The sequence below is a fragment of the Cataglyphis hispanica genome, chromosome 17 (assembly GCF_021464435.1).
Source record: "Cataglyphis hispanica isolate Lineage 1 chromosome 17, ULB_Chis1_1.0, whole genome shotgun sequence".
Taxonomy (NCBI): domain Eukaryota; kingdom Metazoa; phylum Arthropoda; class Insecta; order Hymenoptera; family Formicidae; genus Cataglyphis; species Cataglyphis hispanica.
Window position 1 is genome coordinate 4,009,725 of NC_065970.1, and position 23,522 is coordinate 4,033,246.

Genomic DNA, 23,522 nt, shown 5'->3' on the forward strand with positions numbered 1-23,522 from the left:
CGTATTTTAAAATCATCATATATACAATATCATGTATACAATATTTTTATTCTACGCATATGTTGTCAAAAATATGTTGGCTAAAATTTAGCAATAAACAATTAAAAAACAACACAGACGGGAGTTGACATTTCCGTTCTTAAAATAATTTCATACTGAGATCTTTGCGTTATTTTCCATGTCACTATTTCCTGCTCTAACACAAAAAATTATTTCTCCTTTTTTTGTCTTGCTAATTGTTCTATAGATGTAAAAAGAAGAAAGTTCTTAAGACCAGAAAGAAAAGATGATAGAATAGAGGATAAAATTCAAAGGAAGAGATACTAATTAAAGGAAAATGAGACAAAGAAAGCATTATAGAGAGAAAGAGAGTTTGTATAACATGATTTTTTTTATTAAAAATAATTATAGACTATATATATATATATATATATATATATATATATATATATATATATATATACGAATATAACAAGTATATGCCGTGACAATAACGTATATTCATGACTCTAACGGAAGATATCTATGTACGAAAAGGTGAAAAAGATTAACTATATCAATGGAAGCAATTACATACTACTACAATGAACATTGATCCGATTAATCGTCGATGAATTATCGTATCGGTTTGGACCTTTTTTCAATATTTCTAAATATAAATACAAGTATACAAGTCGCACATAAGAATGTGGATTCGATTATTTCTCTCCGACTTAAAATGTATGTGTTGTCGACCACGTGCCAACTTTGCGTCTATTCTGTAATCTACGATCTCCGTTAACAAGGATTTTTCTTCAAGAATATTCGCATCGGACGCGATTTGTGACACGTACTCCTCTATTTACAATTGTAAAATATTGTATTGGCTAAACGCAAATATTCCATTCTCGCTTCGTCATAACTGACACACATCTCAAGACCGATACATCCATTGTTCGCAGATTCTACGGCCAATATCGTAAGAACACTTTTATTCGCATTAAAATATACATTGTCCTTTATATGTTATTTGTACAGCCTTTCTTGGAACACTCTGTACAACACTGCGAACACTGCTGCATGCCTACTGGCTTGCAGAAGGATAACTGTAAGGGGAGAAAAAGCGAACGACCGCTGGGATAGCTCGCGCCTATGTATTGTCGCTTCGTTCGTAATCGGATATTCGTTAGTGGTCGCGTATAAGTTCGTTTCTGAGATCTTCGATTTCGAACGTTATTCGTTCGTCATTTATCCCTTAACTTGCTGTCGATATCGGATTTAAAAAGCGTACACAGTCTATTATAATAGTAATACTTGTCGACTCAAGACATTTTTAGGATCACGCATTATAGTTGTTATGTAACACATATTGAAGCTAATCTCGTTCCACTGTGTTATTTTTTTAATTGACAATCCTTCCACTTTTTGCTATAAATCTTAATCCATCCAGCAGATTAAGATGACGTTATAGAGATGCGCTTCAAACCTAGACACTGAGTTTACTTGTGCATTATATGCATTAAAATCATTATCATGTCAAATTTTTCTTTTCTTATCTACCAATTTTTATTCTAATTATTTTTCTTAACATCTTTAATATTTAAAATGACGTCGTCCAGCGCGTCAAAACTCAAACTACAAGTTCCAGATGACAATTATTCACTTTCGTCCATTAATTACAATAATTTCGTGAACTCATTGAAACTCAAGATACAACTTTATGGTTGCATTATAATATATATGGAAGATAGAGAGACGCGAAACATATTTTTATAATTTGTTTCTTATCTGATAAATTTTATTCACTGTAACTATGTCCATCTTAATTCGACTAATAAACTAAAATGATTTCGCAGACGCGATTCGAGAGATCTTGTTGTATATGCGCAGCACGCACTCTTTCTGTCTTCTTTTCATCCGACTATGTGCAGTGCCCAAAAACGTTCAATGAATTAATGAATAGATTACTGACCGATGAATAGTTTAGACTGTCACTCCGACTGTGTTTTGCGTCTTGACGATCGCGGGCAAGTAATCCGCCGTCCACAAGGACCTCTCCGTTTCCTCGTCTTCGCTGCTCTCGGAATCCGATTCTGGCAGCGGTTCCGGCGCCGCGCCGTACCGTATCAGTTTCCTACGAGCCTCCTTGGCGAACGCACTGTGAGCATCCAGGGTCAATTGATAAGCAGTCGTGCCACGATACGTTCGCTCGTCCAGACACGACGTTCGTTGACACTCTGGCAGAAGCAGCTCAAACACCGGCCGATATTCGCGCTCCACCGCGAGATGAAGGGCCGTGTATCCCGCCAGACCCTCCTTCGCCTTGAGATCGGCGCCTAGACGCAATAGAAGTCGCACCAGATCCGCATGTCCGTTTGCGGCGGCCACGTGCAAGCACATCTCACCTGAAATCAATAAAAAGATCATATCAATAAGCAACTGGAGTGCCAGTGTATTTCCATTATAATATTTGAGATTGGAAAACCCCTACAATACTTGATCGAATTAATAAAAGATTGATAAAAGAATCTAATGTCTAACATGAAATATCTATATATCTATCTTACATCACGAGATATGACATTGATAAATATCGGATAAGCAACCGATTTGAATCTAATTTTATCAAATTTTCTATCATCTCTCCTGTGATGCGGATCAGGTACGTCGGAATGACCGAGTCACATGTCTCGCCTCACCGTGAGATATAGATAGAACTAGGAAGACGTGATGAATCATAATGGCGTATCGGAGGTTTGGCCGGAGTCCCGCGATCCAAACTAGGCTCGCGCCCGATCAAAGTAACTTCTAAAATTAAGCGCGCCGCGTTACCAGTCACATTGACGGAATTTAACGACAGCGTCTCGTAATTACATACATCATACTGCGTCGATATAGCTTCACCTCCAACGAAGACACAAATAGCTTCCAATTGCAGATTGTTACGAGTACATATTCATAATATAGTGGCGTACGAGATATAAGTGTCGCTGCTTTATCGCATAAGAATCGTATACATTGTCATTGAAACAGTCACTCGGCCTAATTAGACTTTCAGACAGCTTAGATGTTATATTGGTCGTAACGTGACGTAAAAGAAATCGTAAAATCTTTCCGTGTAATACTTAAAATAGGGAATACGTAGCTCGAGACTGCTGCAAGGGTTGATTAGGGCCAGGCACGAAACAGAATCGATTTTTTTAGTGAAAGTTCAAGGGAAGTCACTGACGTCGACGCCGCTGTGGGGTTTCCCGACAGACCGAAAATATCGCGTAGCACGCACAAATAGTTCTACAGGTATTTTTAAGTATCAAAAACATCTGGTCTCGCGCTCTCCTTGGCGTCGCGTCGCATAATGTAACGCGTACGCACATTACACACATACACACACACACACACAACACACTAAATAAGATAGCGGCGAATTCCATCGTATACGCGAAACATTCTTCTTCACTCTTGTTTTGTCAAGCATACTTTATACGATTCTTTTTTTTTTTTTGGAAAGTTAGACGATATGTAAGAAATATATAAGAAATACAGAAATACAATGTCCTCATTTTTAGATAAAAAGTAATTTTGCATGTCATATTCTCATCGATAAATTTAATTGCACAATAAAATCGCTGCTGCGAAAATAACAACTTTACTTTATCTAATTTCAGTTGGTTCGTAGATCATTATCGCGGAATAATATTTATCATTTATTTTCCACCGCTCATTTTATCCATTATCGCTTGTTTTGTACTAACGGGATTATTTAATCTCAAAAAAACTAGAAATATATTTTCCGAGAAAATAAATGCTCCGGATTTTGCAATTATTCCGAATGAATCATGCACTTCTCGATTGTGGAAACGGTGCCGAGAACTTATTTTATTACTCATCGATTGATTTAGTCATAAATCTAAACAAATAAGTGCGAAATAATCTAACGTAAAGATTTTTCGGTTCGCAATTATTCTTTTACATTCAATTAATTGCTCATGGTCCAGAATGATCGATTACGTTGCGCTTCGCACCGTGAATATGTATATACATGCGAGCTTGCGGCGAAATAAAATGCCGATGACGCTATATATGGGATTTCCAAGTTTTTTAAAAAGTCTGCCAATATTTCGTGACGAACGGCTGGAACAATTTTCTCTTTTTTTTTTATCTTCTATAACTTCCTCCTTTCTCTATGTATTTTACATAGAAAACAGAGATTTATAGTGCTTCCAAATTTCCTTAATTTTAATTTCTCTGCAAAATTTATATTACATATAATTAATAATATTAATAGCAATCATTATATTAATACAGATAATAATAAATATATATTTATAAATAATATACTTTTTCATATAAATTAATAATAAAATTTTACTAAGAGATTTAATTCAAGAAATAATATTTATGTCAAATTTTATAGGAGATTTAATAGGCATGCGAGAGAAAGATTACAAATTTATGTAAAAAAGACAAAAATAAATGTTTTAGAGGCAACTTGTGCCTTTATACTATAATATATTCGTTTTCATATCTTCGATTATTTTCAGGAATTTTTATTTATGTTTTGTGATATATTAGCACAATGACTAGTCATTCTGACAAATCTCGTAAAGTCGCGGTTTTATCGCGAAACCTTTCGCCGAGGTCAATTGTTATGCTTTATCTGGACGCAAATTTTCGTCATAAAAGCAGGAATTCCCCAAGTTGAATACGAGTACGCGTATCGTACGTCGTTATCGATTCATGATCGTAAATGACAACGTTATTATCGCTGTAAATCGGAGATCGAGAACATGCGTGTATTATTAGAAGTTTATCGAAAGAGCATTGTACAAATTTATCACGTGTAAAAATTCGCATATGAAAACATTAAGAATAAGGCAGCCGTAATATCCATTATTGGTATATACATAATACACAATAGAGCGATTGTGAAACTTTTCAAATTCAAATTATCTTCATCAAATTAATATATTTTTTTTTTTATTAAAGGAATGTTCTCGAGATATTTCTGAGATGATGGAACTTTCAAACGTGAGCGCGAAGAACTTGTGACTCTCGATGAAATCATAAGAAATGCATTATATAGTTCCACGTGTTCATGGCCATAATATCATCGTCCGCGAGCCTTATATATGATTTATTCTGCGCGATAAAAGCAGTTAGGATTTTCCATCTCGGTCTTCTTTGTCTGTACCGTCACGGACGTGGATCATCTTTCCTTGCATCATAACGGTGATTAGCGGTCATTATATTGCACGCTTCCAAACGATTATCGTAATTGCAGGAAAAGTTGCAAACGTGATTTAAATATTTAAAGGACGAGAAACAAGGCGAATATATTCTCGTTACGCTTATTTAATATATAAAAATGTCGTTCTCTCTCTATTCTAATAATTTATTCCCAATTATTCGAATATTTTCTCACTGCGTTTTTCAGTTCCCTTATTTATTTCTTCGCACATTAAGGTCTATTTAAAAAAAAGCAATAGTTATTGAGTATATTTACCGTTGTAGTTACGTTGCTCCAAGTTTTGTGGTAAGGCGGGTACTTGCTGTCCAAGCGTCAACTTATTCCTCTTCATCGAATACAATGAATCTGTGAGAGCTTTAGCGCAAGCGAGATCTCCACTCGCACAAGCCAGATGTAGGGCCGTGTTTCCGCGGAAATTCCTCAGAGATGGATCCGCGCCTGCTAGGATTAGATGTCTGACGATCAGTGGTTGATGTGTCAACACTGCCAGATGTAGGGGCGATTGCCAGTCGTCGTTAATGGTGTCCAATAGGCACGGGTCAGGCGCCATCCTTATCAAACAGAGCGCAGCTTCCACAAAGCCTTGCACGATTGCGATATGCAACTGCCTGCAATTAAATATATCGTATAAGAATGAATCAAGTCTTGGGGAGAGAAGTCTTGTGATATTATAAGCTCTTATAGTCTTATTTATATTAGCATGTTTATTTATTAATCCTTAACACTGGAGTATATTAATTAATTATTTGATCTTCATATTCTTTCTCTCTCTCTCTCTCTTCTCGCTCGATTTTATGACTATGTAATGTATTTAAAATATATTGTCTTATTTTCTTTCATTGTTGTATACGTGTGAGACATCCATCTTGCGGGATTCTTGTGTGCGTCACTCTGCAATTTATCGTTGTTGTTGTTCATATGAATTCCCGAAAGATGATGCTTATCAAAGAATGAAACTCGTTTCATTGAATCGGTCAACGAGCTTAAGTCAAGCATTAAACACACGTCAAAGTAGGTATCTATAAGCCGTTCTACGTGAACATCAACATCGACGTTATGCATAATGACCGCTTAAATAAATGCATTCATATTACACTCAGTGGAAAAAAAAAAAAACAACTTGCAATAAGCCAAGATTAGAGATGACTCTATTTGTCAGATTAGATTCGACGTGGCGAATTCTTATACGTCGAATTTAAGTATACGGAGAATACAAAAGCAAAACTTATGGTCTCTCTCTTTCATTACTTTTCAAGATTTGAGAAACTTGTTGTTAGTGCTCGCACGCGATTTGAATATAAAGAATGCGAGTTTCGTTCCTTTATATTTTATATTCAATAAAATTATCCCAATTGTTTTGTTATTCAAATTATGTTGAGTAATGAAATTCTTCTCAGCGTTGTTCTATATTTGATGTAAGCTATTACTTTCTTAAGATAAAGTAATCATTACAATTCAAGAAAAAATTCTAACACAAATATGAAGTACGTGATGCAAATAATCGACAGAAAGTGAGATAAATATCTCTATTAACTTCATAAAAATGTATTTGAGATTTCTAGAAACTTCTCAAGAATTTATTTATATGTGATTCTTGGAAACTTTTATTCATAGGCTTGATCAAATAAACAGATGGAACTCATTATTATTCGAAAAATACTTGCTGCTTATTTTATTACTATTATTTGCTTTTTATCACTTCCCGTAAGTTTTTAGGTTGCGCGTTAGTATTTGCATAATACACATTCGTCCCTGGACTGTTGACCGCGTTAGAGACCCTGAACTAGTAGATCAAGTGACACGTGATCACGAATCTGACCGCAATAAGTCGTTAACATGGTTAAGAGGGTTAACGGGTCGACTTGTAAGATACATGATGAACACAAGATGAAGAATCGTGTAGCCATAATAGTAGAAACATTTCGTGCAGCGCGAGAACCCACGTTAAGCAATCTATTGTGATATTTCCTAAAAATATATAGCACTATTATTATTAACATAAAATCAATCTTAATTTGACATAAAAGCCCATTCGAGTGATTCGTTCAATTCTAACATAAACACAGAGGAGATGCATCAAGTTAATTCTACCGCGATACGTTAAAGACGAATAAGTAGTTGACATATGTCACCCACGTGTCTACTCCAGCGAGTTAAAGGATTAACAAACATCATCGATGAAATACGGAATATTCACTAACGTGTCACCGTCGTCGTCCTGCGTGTAGTAGAGCTGCCAGGGTTCCTCGTTGCTCGTCTCCCTCTCATCGCTGTCCCGCTGATGTTGCTCGAACAACAATGCTTCATCGTGTTGCTGATTGTTGCTATCATCTTGCGTTAGGTTCGCCGTCACGGGTGACAGCTCGGGACTAGTCGACTCGGCCTGAATCAATTTGCCGCTCTTGGAGGCGAGCGCGTTCAGGCTGACCTGCTTCAGGCTCAGCTGGCTGATAGTCTCGGTGAGGTCGAGGTCCACGCCGCTGTCGATCGCCCTCATTGGCTCCTCCGCAATCGTCGTCGTCGCCGTCGATGATGATGATGATGTTGATAACGATGCGGTCGTCACCGCTGGCGCGGGAGTCGGCGCCGCTCGCTGCTCCCCCTCCCCCTCCAACCCCCCGGATTGTCCCCCCTGTTGCGGTAAATCCGAGTCGCGGATCTCGCCGCTGAACTGTAGATTGCCACTCGACAGGAATCCGGAATCGACGTTGCCCTCCTCGACGTCGTCGTGGTCGTCGATACGCCACCGCTTCTTCTCGTCAGCTGTAACACGTTCCTCCATCTGGGTGCTTCTGCCCTCGTGGGTGGGACGCAACATTTTCGGAAATGATCTTTGAAAACGATCCGCGTACAATTTTTTTTCAGGAGAAACCGTCTCTTTCCCTTCTCTTATTTCCACCTGGATATTTGCCCTGGATATTGGCGACACACAGTATAATCCCGAAATAATAAAGATACCGCGAATAATTTCAATCGTTCGAATATAAACCTTCGCTTTCCGCGGATTTTTGGTTTTTTTTTTTTTTTTATTTAATTGCGCGTGATATCAACCCTTCGATCGATCCTTACTCGACGTACGCCGCGTCCCGACGTTCTCTTCCGCGACGCGTATATTCGGCCGCCCGAGAGAGAGAAAGAGAGAGAGAGATATCCCCTTCTCCTCGAAACAGCTGTGCTCGCACTTTGGTCTTGTCCGTCGTCTATCTCTGTCCACCTTCGATCCGCATCGCTCGCGTGTTCTCGCCTGGATTCTTCTCAATGTTATCTCCGATTCGCGCACTATCTATCGGGAAATTCTACGTTGATCTCCAGTCACGAATAGACAGGAGAAAGTTCTCGTTCCGTCGTCGAATCGTACACGAGCGATTTTCCTGGCCGCGCACGAGCTGTCACAACACACACCACCCGTCGTTACGTATCTCAGAACGAACTGATCGACTATAGAGAGAGCGAGTCAGTGTTGTCAGACAGACGTTTCTCGCGCATGCGCGACAAGCGACGTGCAGTGACGTGTGAAAGATTCCGACGAAGTGAACGATTTTTCGGAAAATAATAAATGGCGGGAAATAATCGTATCTTTTTTTTCACGTTCTGTCACATTGCGTCATATAATTTATCGATTTTTTTGTAACTCTTTAGTAATTAGGATAATTGAATAATTTCTAAAAATCGTCGAGAAAGAGAGCGGATCGAACGAAACTGTCTTTTTCTATTCAAACTAGATACAGACCTGGGATCGCCCTCGCAATGCGCATGCGCGACGAAGATGGCTATTTAACAATATCTCTGGCGGTATAATTCCTGAGGAAGAGAGCGGAGTAGGGGCGGAAAAACCCATCAACCTCGGGCAGGGCAGCTGTATGGCGTACAATTGAGACACGATGCGACTCTCATTTTATAAATAAAACCGTTCAATGAAATTCGTTATTTTGTATCATCCGTTATGTCAATTTCGCTTCATCGGAAATTTTGGTTTCATGGAAGGAGTCCTTCTGTAAAATGCCTCGATATCTAATCAAATTTTATTGTAATGTTATCTATTAATATATAATAAAATCGCAGTATATTAATATTGATATTTTTTTATCGATGATATTTTTTAATGAATATTTGCTTCAAGGGAAAAAAGGAGAAGCTGTTAAGTCCCGCAATTGACTTTTACTGCTTTATAAAAACCGCCTCCATACAATCTCGAATGCCAAACATTCAGGCATTTAAGGGAAATATATGTGTGTCTTGTTGTTGCATGAATATAGGTTTTCACCGCGGACAAATGAACTGCGAAGGAAAACTCGGCATGACGGAACACGTGTCTATTCATTATCAGAAATCCACGGGAAACGCGAAGATTCTCCTCTCGACCGATAGCTTGGAATTAAATGTAATTTACGTTTTTCTCTGCCAGTAGAAAGCTGATTTAAAAGCACGCTGGAAAAACCGATTAGAAAAGAAACAATTTTACACATAGCACTAAAAACTGTCCCTAAATAAAGTTCTCAAAAATCTTAAAAAGGAAATCGACTCTTTTGCAATTTTACACATAAAAGCAAGCATTTTCACAATTTTTTCTTTGGACGAAATGTCATATTTTCAATCAAATTGGATCTGGACGAAGGTATATTAGTCAGTATATTAGACAGATAATGTATTAAGTGGAGAAGAAATCTGGCGATTTTATAAATGCTCTCGTCATTTTTTCGAAAAGTGAAACGCGCGAGAGGCTTGTCTCGCGTTTCTCTTAAATCAACGCGCGCCTTTACGTAATAATATATTCCATCATGCGCGTATATCTTTTTTTTTATCCAGCATGACATTTCTTTCTTTCGTAGTTATTCCGGCGTTATCACATCTCTCGCGATTACGGCAGATGCGTACGAGCGTGATCGTGGATTTTTATCGATTCATATGTAACATCTGTGTCAAGTGTCACGGTAAAGTTCTTTTAGAAACTTCAAAAATAGAATACTTTTCTCAAATAACTCCAAGTCTACTTTAATCGATGAATTAATTGTTTATATTGAAATCTAATAATATTGCGAAATAAGGCGCCTTTTGTCTCATAAGATAGAGTATAAATTATCAGGTGCAAAATTTTGCAATCTTACATCTTATCGATAAAGTTTTGCGGAACTGACGCACATGGATTTTTGAACAATATTATCTCTCATTCATCCATAAGCCTTTCGCGATAAATGAATCATTGGATTTTTCTCGACCCTTGTAATAATCCGGAAAGACTTAGCCTTTAATCTATTTCTTAGAAAAAGAAGAAAAATGTATAACGCGAAAGCTAGGCGGATTTTTAAAAAGCTAATTCTTTTATACTGTTTGAGGACACTTGGAGGAGTGAATAAAACTTGCAATTATTTGGAAAAATTACATGAAAATGTTGTAGTGAATTTTGTCATTATAGTCGTAAATTAAGAAATGTGAATCATTATCGTTAAATATACAAGCGTAATAATTGAATTTTATAATTATAATCACAACTCGGTTAATTAGAAACATTAAATCAACTTTCTACTCTCTTCTAACTTCTAATCTAGTGCGCACGCATACCTTTATATTTAGTAGATTTCCATCTCTCTCCTATCGACACAGACTGGCGCGATTTACACGATGATCGATGTTAACTTTCGCATTTGCCGCCGCATGTGACAGTCGGGCTACTTTCTTCGTAGTACCTCTCGGTAAAAGCAGCTCGAGGCGAAGAACTCACCGGAAATTCCACCGGCATTTCCTATCTGAAATGGCCCCGCGACGATGCATAGCTGTAAACGTTCCATGGTCGTTACTGTTCGTATACCGGGAAATCGATTCGTCGCCGCCGAATATGCGACCTCGATGCGTACAAAGGAACTCTCCACAAAAATTTCACATGGGTTTTCCCATTATTATTGAGGCCGCACAATAAATCGTTAAGAAAATAAATCAATTGTTACCTGTTACTTTTTAGACAGCAAAATCCAAATATGCATACGGGAATCTTCTTTCCTCGAAAGATAAAACTGTTGAGAGTCTTCAAATTTTTCTGTTATAAGTGTGTTGCATGATTGCTAAAATTGCAAAAACAAAATATTATTAAAATAATAATTTTTACTTGTTAAAATTTATAATAAAATGAAAAGTGATGTAACATTTTTAAAAAATATAACACACTTCTACAATTTGATTTATTGATTTAAAAACTTGTAGTAGATTTGCACTTCTAGAGATTTATTCGCAAAAAATTCTTTGTTCTCAATCGTTTTTTTAATCATAAAACTATTAATGTCTTGAAAGAAAAATTACTTTCGAGGAGTAAGAGATCGATTCCGAATCCAGGTCGAGAGATTCGGATTGTGCACACGTAAACGAATAATGAAACTTTTTGACAGATACAATACGATAAAATATCCATTCTACTTACTAACGTTTGATATCACTATGCATTAAGTCGGTTAATCGATTACGAATAAAGATGAAGATTGCTTGGCGTACGTGCTTGTAGATACAGGTAGGCATCACCGACGTCAATGTCCGGATTATCTGGGGGAAAACCTACGATAACGATAGAAAATGTGTAAATAATCTCAACATTGTATTTACTCGATATGTATATCTTGATGTCGTATCTTAACACTTAAGCTATATATGGTCTTAAAAAAATACAATTTCCTCTCCCTCCAATATTTCTAAAATTTTTTTACGATTACGAACAATAAATATATCTTTCTATCTCCAAAAAAGATATATTTTATTTAAATATTTATTATATATTAACATTATATATTAAATATATATTAAATATATATATATATATATATATATATATATATATATATATATAAAGATTAATTTATATATATATATTTTATATATATATATATATATATATATATATATATATATATTATATATATATATATAAAAGATTAAAAGATTAATTAATATAATATATATATATATATATATATATATATATATATATATATATATATATTATATTAATTAATCTTTTTAAAATTTTTGCATATCTTTGCAGAAGAGAACAATTAAAATGATTTCTGATAAAAACTAGAAACATGTTTAATAGCAAAATAGATGCTTAAATCAAAGCATATCTCTTAATTTAATTTAATCAAAAATAAAAACGTGATAAAATGATTATGGACATATATGGGCAGAATTGATTGATCACGTGTCTAAAAGATGCCACATAGCTACATTATATTAAACACATGATTAGTCGATTTATAAATATGCATTATGCAGAAGCTATGCAAGTTCGTCTGTATGCATAGATTTTTAAATACACTTATAGAGAGAATTATGAGCAAATTATGAGTACTCGTAATGTCATGTGTTTCAACACAAACATTCGAAAGAATATTATTAAAAGAGCAAAACAATAGAGAAAAATAATTTTATGATATTGTTAGACGCGATAATTATATACACGATATGACGTTATTTCGATTGTATTTGCGTGCAAAATTGCATGCATGATTTTGCAAGCGGTATTGCTTATCGCACGCAACGTATATATTATCGCAAAATCACGTGCACATTTATATTTACATACAAATATCGTTCCAATATTCATTGATAAGTGCCTCAAGAAATATGACTTTCTTAAAGCAATGTGATACTTGCATACATATTCACGACAAGCGAGTCATTGAGATTCCAGTAATAATTTTTCGTAATTTCATGGTGCAAAATACAGCTAAATGAATATATTAAAAATATAGAATAAATAAATATCACAGATATATTTTTTTACATTGTGAAATTTATAGATTCACGCAAATACTTTTGAATTAAAATGACGAATGATACCTACGATCTCCAATTAATCAATTAATTTTGCAAAATATCGCAATTCCATGAATCAAAATTAACTGAATCTATGATCTTTCTAATATAAGCTTCTCCGCCTTCAATATATTAATATTAAATAGAAAATATATATTATACATATGTATGTGTATATCAATATTAATATTTTCTATTAGATTGTTACATTATAATTAATATAAAATATTATTTATTATTATGAATTATTAATTTTTATTATTATTATTAGAACAATATAATCTATATTATAATTAATAATTTATATTGACTTGTGTGTATGTGTAGAAAATATATATTAATATATATATATATATATATATATATATATATTAATATATATTAATATAAATTTATTTTATATGTGTGTAAAGATATTTGAATAATGTTGCATACACACAAAATTGTATTATTTTCTGATCGGAAACTTTTAAACGTTTACACGTATGTTATCTCAATCTTGGAAAATTATGGACTCGTGTTGTTTACAAAAAAAAAAAAAGATTAAAGTCACGATTATATAAAATAGAAAGAAAGGTAGCTTTTAAATTCGTATCGCGACAGATACCACTGTTATACAGCTACACAACAGAGTTGGGGAAGTACGCTGACTCAAGAATGGCGAAGCGTATGGATGAACGCATCCTTCCTTTGGCATTTGAACCTAATTCTATGGTGCTTTTTTCTAATATACTTTGTTTTCTTGTGTCTTCAATATTCCTTAGCGCGACTCAATGCTTGCATAAGCTATTAACCGCTAATTAACGGATTCTATGCAAATAAAAATTTGCAAAAAACAAAGCTATAATTACTTTAATAGTAGATAAATATCTGGAAAATAGTATTTTCCGCGACATTGTTTATGATATGTATATTAAATAAATGTCGCATTAAATTAACGTTTATTCTGTATTGATGTTTTCCCGCAAATTCGTCATTCGGATCACGCAAGCGTCGTTCCTAAATTATGTATGTCATAAATAAAAAATTATTTGAATCCTAAAATTAAAATCCTAAATTAATTTCTAAATTTAAGATCGATTACTTTTTATTTAAATTAATAATCGCTCTCTTTTCTAAAGTCTTCTTATGCTGCTGAATTAACTATACATATAATTCTAGTTTTCTAATCGAAGGATTTAGAAAAAGAAAGAAAAAAAATTAATACAATTTATAAATGAATAATGTATTAATTTATAAATGAATAATAAATAAATTCAATTTTAAAATCAATTTTAAATAAATAATAAATAAATTTTACAAATTATTGACCTTTGCCTCCTTATTATATGCTTTAAACTCTTCAATCTTGCATATAATACTCTGTATAAAAATATTATTTGCAAGAACGCGCACATTTGATAATAATGAAATATATAACTTTTAAAATCTGCCACTTACAGCTTCGTCAATTCTCCAAACAATGAATCTTAAAGGCTTGAATGGTTATCTATCGTTGCCAAATATTGACGAACGGCGTTCTAAGTCAAACTTGCAGAAAACTTTTTCTGCTGCCCTCGATCGATGTTTTCTTCCAGTTCACTACAGGAAATTCACACTGCCTTGTCTGTATTTCATAACTAGGAGAAGGAAAAATTTGAATATAGTGATTGCGCGAGATAGATGTCGACTGTTACCGGTCTTCATTGAGAAAAGAATTGTAAAATTTTTAAAATTAAGAAATTATGCGTGGAATATTGTATGCATATACTATGTTGTTAACTTCCAAACTTCCAAACTATTTGTCTCCTGTTTATGTCGTGCTATGTCTATATGCAAATTCCATTTTAAAAAATCCTGATAGATAAAAGAGGAGAAAAAGATAAATAAAGAATAGAGGAAAAAAGGTTCTTACGCCTTTATTTTAAGAGTTTGAGGATTCGTTGATGGGACGAAGAGGAGACGTTACCATTCTTACCATCACTGAAGTTGCACTGAGGCTGCGTCTCTAATCTGACTAATCTCGGATAAATATTGGTTCGCTGTTGTTTGCCGTATTTCATATACATGTGTAGATTTTTCCTTGCATTATTTCAAGATTTAGTATTAATAGCAATTATTAATTATATATGACTTTAAAAATTAAATAGCAATATTTAAATAAATAACAAAACTATATTCTTGAATTAGTTTCAAATAGATTTTGCTTTAATAGTTTAAATTAGGGATTTAAATGTAACAATGCATAAGATTTTAAAGTTGTGATAAATGATAAAAATAAATAATGTATTGATCATACAAGCTATCATTAAGAGTTGACATTTTAATAACGGAATCGTATTTACTTTGATATATTATTTTATATGTCACATCCGATATGCGCGATAACAATAAAAATTATTTTTGAGATTAAAGCATAATGAAAAAAACTGGAAGAAAAAATTTAGAGACATAGAAACGCAAAAAAAATCTGAAATTTGAATTTATAATCTATCTGTTGTTAATAAATCTATATAAGTTATGACAATCTTAAACATAATCAAATTGAAAATTAATCATGTTTAATATTAAATACGAATACATACATAGATATATCTTTGAAAGGTACATGATATAATTATCGGTAGTTGAATAGACAATAAAATAAAATAAATAAAATAAAATAAATAAAATAAAAATAAATTCTTTATTGTCGGAATGTATAAGGCATCCAGTGCATGACGATTTTAGTGTAAAAATAATATAAAAATTTAATAAAAGTAGTAGGAAAATGACAATTCTCTTTAATTTATCATAATGCAAACATCACGCGTTATAATGTTCGAGAATACCTTGTCGGATAAGTGGCTCACATGTAGCTCTTGGTAGCAGATGGTATGTATTCTTTTTGAGCGTAATAATCTCGCCGTCCTCGAGTTCCAGCTTTCCAAAATCAGTTAAGCATTTCACCTAAAAGAGAAATTATATTTGATTATTATCGACAAAAAGCTAATTATAAATTTTATTTCCCTCTTTCTGTTAAGATTTTAAAAGTTTTAAATATGTTAATGTCTTTCAAAACACAGCTTATGCCCTTAAAAATATTCATCTAGTCCATAATAGATGTCCCTTATATTTTTTTAACAAAATATTTTAAAGTTTTTCAAGAAAATCTTAAAGAAAGAGATATATAGAAAGATATATTGTTAATTTTTTTCATATATTAAATATTATAAGATCTTTAATAATCAAAATCAACTTAAAAATAATTCAGAAGAACTATTTTTTGAATAGTGTACATATATAACGTTAATTGAAACAATGAGTATATATTTATAGAGATAGAATAAAATATATATTAATAAGAATAACTGGAAAATTCATAAAAATAACATGTAATATATGAAAATATAGACAGAAACATAGATATAGAAATAATTACACAGAAAAAAGAAAATTCAAGAAATGAGTAAAATAATATTCTTACACAGTTTGTTATATTATGTGTGTGTTGCGCTGCCTTGCATTATAGATACTTACTTCAACATAGAGTGTCTTTGGAGGACTCATGTTCACAGTCAGATTCAGTCCATAATCATCTCCAATTGATCTCATATAAGTAGCCAGTGACTTGTTGTAATTTTGAAACCATTGCATTTCTGCATTCAACAAGTTGGCTGTTATTTCAGTAGGCAAAATGCTGCCTAATTCCCAACGCATCTGCCGTAAACGCCTAATCCGATGATACAGATATGCCAGAACACATCTTTTGTTTCTGAGCAGAGCTGTATGGCGGAAGTGCACTGATGGTAATAACTCATTATTTCCTTCATTCTGTATAGTGTTACTGAAAAATTTATAGAAAGTTTAAGGCATTTATGGGAAGCTGAAAAAAACTTGTCAAAAAATTGACATCTAATCTTTAATGAAATTCATTTTGATTGCTATAATAGAATAAGCATATATATTACTTTCTTAAATTTATTATATTTTGTTATTATAATATTACATGATTATACAATAAATGTTTTAGTCTTTTATTTTTTATATTAATCTTTTTAAGTTGTAAAATAGTTTTGATCAAAGTATAATATAATATACCTGTCCACCAGATTGGCCTCGTAAAGAGTTTGCATCTCTTCAAAAACTTGTCGCATTACCTGCTCCTGAAAATTGGGAAGACTATAATTATATGACTATACTTACAACTAAAGTGAAAATTAATGATATTCGTATAATACTTACATTAAACGGTCGGATATCCTCATACATATCGAGCTCTGTTATCAGTTTGATAGCTTCTTTTCCAAACATGTTTATAAAACTCTAATCGTTTATAATCGTTTGTCAAAATTCGTTGAAGTTTTTGTCACATGTATATCCCTGTAAGACATATGTTCATTATAAAATTTATATTCGCATTAAAATCTAAACTCTTTGTCTTTCATTTATATTTATGCAAAAAATTGCACGTTTAATTTTTAGCGAATTTGTCGTTTATAAATACATCGAAATTTAAACATCGATCCCATTGTCACGTGATCAACTGTTATGCATTCACGCTCGTAAAAGAACCTAACCTCCAAAATACTAAATCTACGCATTCATAACAATTATCATAAATCATAACGTATTATTTTTGATAAAAGTGAACTTTAATTAATAAATCCAATGACACCTTCAACTTCTATCAACTTTAATAATAAATTATTTTTTAACCGTTACCGTATTCGATGATTACAATTTATGTTTGGAGCATTTGATATTGGACAATTTATGTTTGGATCTCTGATATAATTATTGTAAACTGTAATTTGCGATATTGTCGAATAATTCACTCAAAATTAATCGAAAAAAATGAAAAATGACAACTGAACTTGGAAATGCCTCAAATATATATATATATATATATATATATATATATATATATACACATGCGCATTTTAAATATAATATAGATGCCATCTAGCGATAAAAGAGATGAAACATTTAATGATAAAAACTTCCATGAATTACGATTTCTAAATATTTAGCTATTATATCTTAAAATTAATAATTAATTGTATATACAAACTTGATTGCATATAATAATTATGACTGATAATAATTATAATAATGTTATAATATTATGATATTAATATATTATATAAAATATATATATATATATACAATACATTATATAATTATATATAATAATTATTTATGATTGTATATAATAATTATAATCTTTATTTATATGCATAAACAATATATAGCATTTATTTCATATATTATTCGAAAGAAAGAATATCATTAGCAATGATTTTATGGGAGCACATTCTTTCATCTATTTTTCCAAAACATATTTTTTGAATATTTCGAGATATACATATATAGAAATTAAATTCATTATTGAATCCTACGTGTATATAATATATAGTTACATAGTAACCGAGCAGGTGCAAAATCAACAAAGATAGTGGTTACATATCGATGCGTGAGTCTCGCTTTAATTGTTAAACGAGTACTGTTCTAATTGCCAAGGAAAAATCGACCGTTACACGCAATCAATTTCTTGCAAAGCTCTTTAAAAACGCGACGAAACAGAACTGTGTCAATTTATCTCAATCGGTAAATTAAATCATAATTATTTTTATATTATACAAATCAATATTTTTTTTTTTTTAATAAAATTGTAAAGTTTTATACAAGATAATGACAATGATGATTTTGTTCTCGACTGTTTTAGCACCTTGGAAGTTAGAATGATTTTATATGTAATTTTTTACATATATATTGTTGATATTATTAATATATTAATTTTGTATATTAATTCATATATTAATAATGTGTATATAAATATTAGTATATGTTAAAATATAGTAATTTTTTTAAATTTATATATAAAAATTTTGAAATAATCTTTGTTATAATTTTTATATTCTATTTTAATGTAATAGATTTTATAATTAAAACAATAAATAATTATTATGCAATAATTTAGCATATTTGTATGTATCTAGGCCAACATTTCCATAATTTATGTTAATATATAAAAATAACAAATATATGAGTATTTGTGATATTTAAATATTAAAATGTAATTGTATTAATCGAAAGAAAAGAAATCTGCTATCATTATTAAATGAAAAACAGTGAAGAAAATATTAAACCAAGAGGCTTTCAATTCTAGACGTTGCTATCGTTCCTTTGTTAAAGAGGTTTCTTTCTCGAGACATATCCGGGTTAATGTCTTGTGACAAGCTATTATATAGAACAACTTACTTCGCAGAACCCTCATTTTTCTGCTCCGTAATTACCTCTGCGTGTATTTGTATCACAAGCTCATTAATCATTATATTATATCGCGTGCCTACAATGTCGCCGATGTCCCCGTGCGGCCCAAAGCAAACCTGAAAGCCAAGCCTATGTAAACGAGCAGAAAATACACGATTAAAGCAGTACTTCTCTCCACTTTGCCGAAGTTAGATCAATCGATCCGATATCGAAGTTCATATCTTGGGCGAAGAGAATTAGAGTTTCGTAATCGCGATCTGTGAGATTAATATTTTTCCACCTTCGAAGATGTTGCGTAAAAGGGTACGGCGGAAATCGAGAACGTCTGTAAAATATAATTACATATAATTGCAATAAAATTACGTTAATTTCAAACAATGTAAAAATTCAAAAATCATTGAAGAAACATCTGAAAGATATCTTGTTTAAACACATTGGAACTATTACAAAGATTATCTTCAAAATGTATAATTTTTGGATTAATATAATAAATTTTTTATCTTAGGGTGGAACGAAAACGACGAGAAGAATGGCGAAGAAGGTGGCACCCGCGGCATTGCAAACAGAAGTTCTTAATGACGAAGAATGGGCGAAGGTATTGACACGGAAGGGTTTAGTAGGCGAGTAATTTTTATCTCGTATATGAAAATAGAAATATCTTTTTGATTATATTGTTATAAAAAGGTATTTTTGATTTAACATCCTTGTTTAGTTGTAGACGTGTACTCGGACTGGAGTGGTCCTTGCACAGGAATGGTAAGCATTCTGAAAAAGATAAAGATGGAAATTGGAGGTGACGCATTGAGTTACGCCACGGTAATTATCAGAAAACGTGATATAAAAAGAATTATTATTAAATATCATATAAATGAATAAAAATTTTATTTAATGGCACAAAATTAAAATATGCTATTCATATAAAAATAATATATTTATCCTACAGAAATTATTTTTCTTTTAATTAATCTCCAACATATAAATATCAATCATATAAAAATATTTTTAACATGTTATCCTCTTTTATCGTTTTCAGGCAAATTGCGATCACGTCACCGATTTAAAAAGATTTCAAGGAAAGAGCGAACCTATATGGATATTTATTCATGTAATTATCCTGTAAAAATAATTCGCGCTAGAAACAATTATTACAATTGAATCCTATTTTCTGGCAGGAAGGACGAATGATCAATTTAATGTTTGGAGCGCATTGTCCGCAGTTTGTGAAAATGTTGACGACCGAGCTCGAAAGGGTTCAAAACGGGGGCGAGCACGAGTAAGCTGAAAATCAAAAATTCTCCTCAAAAATTGTCCAAACTCCCCAAATTTTTGCACATTAAATAGTTATAAAATTGAAATGTTAATGATATTTCAATTTATTAAAAAAATTAATTTAATATCAATTACACAATTTATTTAAATGTCAATCAAGAATTCTACTCGCATGATATAATATCGCAAAACATAAATTCGTTATTTACGTTTGCACTCATTATGCTAAATTTGCAGATTCTCAATAGAGGTTTCTGAGATGAGTCCAGAAGAAGTAACACGAGTGAGAATGCAGGAAGAAGCAAGAATAGCCAAGGAAATAGCAAGAAAATCTCGGAAAGGTAAAATATATTATTATTCATATATTATTAACCATAAGCACTAAATAAATCAACTTCCGCTCGAAGCAAAATTCGATTATATACCAAAAATTATTCTTATCACCTGATATAGCAAAAATATCGTTACATAGAAGCTGAAGCTAAAGCGAGATATGAAGCGGAGATGCTGCATCTGACCACATCATTGTGCAATGAGACTTGTCTGTTGCTATTTCCTTGGATATTCAAAGACGAAGAAGGACGTAGAAGAGATAAGAGGATGAGTCCACCATATGTGGAATTAGTTGAAGAATTATTACCGGAAAATTATACTGTGGAACAAGAAATACGCAAACGACTGAATGAGGATTTGCTCCAACAGATGCTCGATGAAGTATTTTTATTTTCTTACACTATAACAGACTCTCATTATTCAGCCATTGTTAAAAATATACCATATTCTATTTTTTAACATGCAGTCCACATATAGCTTTTCGGAAGCTGCTAAACAATTACTCTTTGATGGCAAATGTATGTTTATGCGATTGAAAATTGTCGAAGGGAGAAAAGATCTCGAAGTTCATAATTATTTGTGTAGTATTCTGTTCAATGAACCAACATTACCGGAAACAGACGACTGTTTAAATGAAGATTGGTATGCGATTTATTTCCTTTGATGCATTTACAACACAAAGAATTAATTGGAAAAGTCACACCATAATATATACCGACAAGTAATACTGATGATAAAACTATTGAAAATTGTTAGTAAAAGTTGCAATTAATATTGCAATAATCTATGTTTTTAAAATTAATCTTTACTTTATACTAGTTATGCCGGAAAACATCGCCCGGCTTTTGAAGTTCCTAACAAGGAAACTACAAAATTTCCTTTTGTTTGGACACCTCCAAATCCTAGAAACAAGGCAATTGTTTTTCGTACTATATTCAACGTTTATACTAAGACAACATATCCGGTAAGTGTATGTGAAAAGTATATTTTACAAAATTTTATAGTTTTTTTTAGTTTGTATTATAATTTTATATTTTCATAGTATGAAGATAAAATGACAAAAGTGCCGATAACCGTCTTCAAATATGATTATACTCGCAAAAATGATTTAAAAATGGTGCTGGACATGTTCAACGATGAGGTCATCAATTTTGGTATATTTGAATATGATAAACCTCCTGAGGCTAAGATAATCGCCAAAAGTATAGAGGCATTTGAAATGAACGCGGAAGAGAAAACAGGGTATTCCCCTCTATTGTATATATTTAAAATTAAAAGTTCAATGATTCAATGATGAAATGTAATCCATTTTTTCAGAACTTAAAAAAATTAATCTTATAATTAATCTTCTAATTGTATTTTTCTTCTTTAAATACTGTGGACAGCATACTATACCATTCAGATTTACTTAAATCATATCTATTTCTAAAATAAATAATACTTTTGTAGATAATATTTGTAATGTTCTTTAACTTTCATATCTTTAACACAATTTCTCAATTAAATAAATATTTTTAAATAATTTTTTTAAATTCCAAAAAAGATATGTATATATTTGCATTGAATTTTTTACATCTATGATAGGAAAAGTTTATTTTACCTGAGTATTAAATTACTTCATTTTCATTCACAGTTATGAAATATTCGTCTGCACAGTGAAGAAAGTAGGTTGCGAAGCATTTCTGGGTTTCGCTGGAATTGGACCTTATCATATAAGTGAAAATCCGGAGAAGGCTATCGAAGAATCCAAATTATATTTCCCGGATGTTACTGTTGTAGAGGATACGCAATCAGACGACGAAGAAAAAATCGAGGAATTGGAAGAGCATCAAGATGATACGGCAACGTAATTATCTCTAAAAAATAGTAAAATATCTAATAAATTATTTCTCTAATCTAATCTAATAAATTAATTTATTAATAAAAAGTAATTTTTAATTGCAAGATTATAGATAAAATTTATTACATAATAATATGTAATATGTAATATGTAATATCAAAGAAGAGAAAAAGATTAATGATAAATAGCAATAAAAATTCTAGCTATGTATAATAAAAAAAAAAAATAAATAAAGTATAAAGATTAAGATAATGTTTATTTTTTGGCCATGATTTTTATTTTGGATAAAGTAAAAAGGAAAAAGAAAATTGCTTTGCATATTCTAGTAATAATAATAATATATTACTGTGCAAAATAATTTCCACAATAATAAACATTATATACAAATACTTCAATCAATTTTGAAATTTCTCGAAGATTCTAGTATCGTCAATGATAATACTAACTACTGCGATGCAATTCTCTCTTCCAATTCTTTCTTCATCAATACATGTGAATGAGACAATTAATAAATTTTGTTCATAAAGAACTATTTCTAAAATAAAAAATGAAATTTTTATTACATATTTATATTATATATCATTCTGATTTTAATTTATTGTTCTTATATTTTTTTCTAAATTCTAAATCTTGGATTAATAAAATTCTTTAGGCTTACACAAGTTTTTACTAAAAAGCCTAATTAGAGAAGAAATAAGTACATACATGATATGTCAATGATATAATATTAATATGTTACAAATTTGCAAAAGATATTAAAACAAATAGAGGAATCTGGTACCTCAGAGAGAAAGACGCTATTTGCGAAACTCGAGATCATAA

The 23,522-nt window shown here is 31.7% G+C and overlaps 3 protein-coding genes across 7 annotated transcripts; 1 reads left to right on the top strand and 2 right to left on the bottom strand.

Annotated features, from left to right (window-relative positions):
* Positions 1-371: 371 nt before the first annotated feature.
* LOC126855974 (NF-kappa-B inhibitor alpha-like) lies at positions 372-8,654 on the bottom strand. Its single transcript, XM_050604117.1, has 3 exons — positions 7,429-8,654; positions 5,483-5,835; positions 372-2,384 (listed from the first exon to the last, which is right to left on the bottom strand). Exons 1-3 carry the CDS (start codon positions 8,043-8,045, stop codon positions 1,963-1,965), a joined length of 1,392 nt encoding a protein of 463 aa, XP_050460074.1. The 5' UTR covers positions 8,046-8,654; the 3' UTR covers positions 372-1,962.
* LOC126856016 (DNA replication complex GINS protein PSF1-like) lies at positions 7,845-22,603 on the bottom strand. Of its 5 annotated transcripts, none has more exons than XR_007688315.1 (11): positions 22,461-22,603; positions 19,247-19,583; positions 17,228-17,365; positions 17,084-17,148; positions 16,523-16,829; positions 15,835-15,952; positions 14,465-14,643; positions 11,637-11,767; positions 11,170-11,283; positions 10,787-10,998; positions 7,845-7,990 (listed from the first exon to the last, which is right to left on the bottom strand). XR_007688315.1 is itself a non-coding variant. In XM_050604175.1 (6 exons), exons 3-6 carry the CDS (start codon positions 17,294-17,296, stop codon positions 15,809-15,811), a joined length of 585 nt encoding a protein of 194 aa, XP_050460132.1. In that variant the 5' UTR covers positions 17,297-17,365; positions 19,247-19,583; positions 22,461-22,603; the 3' UTR covers positions 15,671-15,808. The 5 variants fall into 5 exon arrangements, 1 of the variants encoding a protein (XP_050460132.1); XR_007688314.1 differs by lacking the exon at positions 7,845-7,990 and adding an exon at positions 9,093-9,238; XR_007688316.1 differs by lacking the exons at positions 7,845-7,990; positions 19,247-19,583 and adding an exon at positions 9,093-9,238 and having other exon boundaries at positions 22,461-22,599.
* Positions 18,245-22,710, top strand: LOC126856029 (uncharacterized). The gene is made up of 11 exons (XM_050604189.1): positions 18,245-18,458; positions 19,764-19,878; positions 19,971-20,074; positions 20,292-20,363; positions 20,431-20,531; positions 20,765-20,868; positions 21,000-21,241; positions 21,327-21,502; positions 21,680-21,824; positions 21,903-22,102; positions 22,494-22,710. The coding sequence occupies exons 2-11, from the start codon at positions 19,788-19,790 to the stop codon at positions 22,708-22,710; spliced, it is 1,452 nt and encodes a 483-aa protein (XP_050460146.1). The 5' UTR covers positions 18,245-18,458; positions 19,764-19,787.
* The last annotated feature ends 812 nt before the right edge of the window (positions 22,711-23,522 follow it).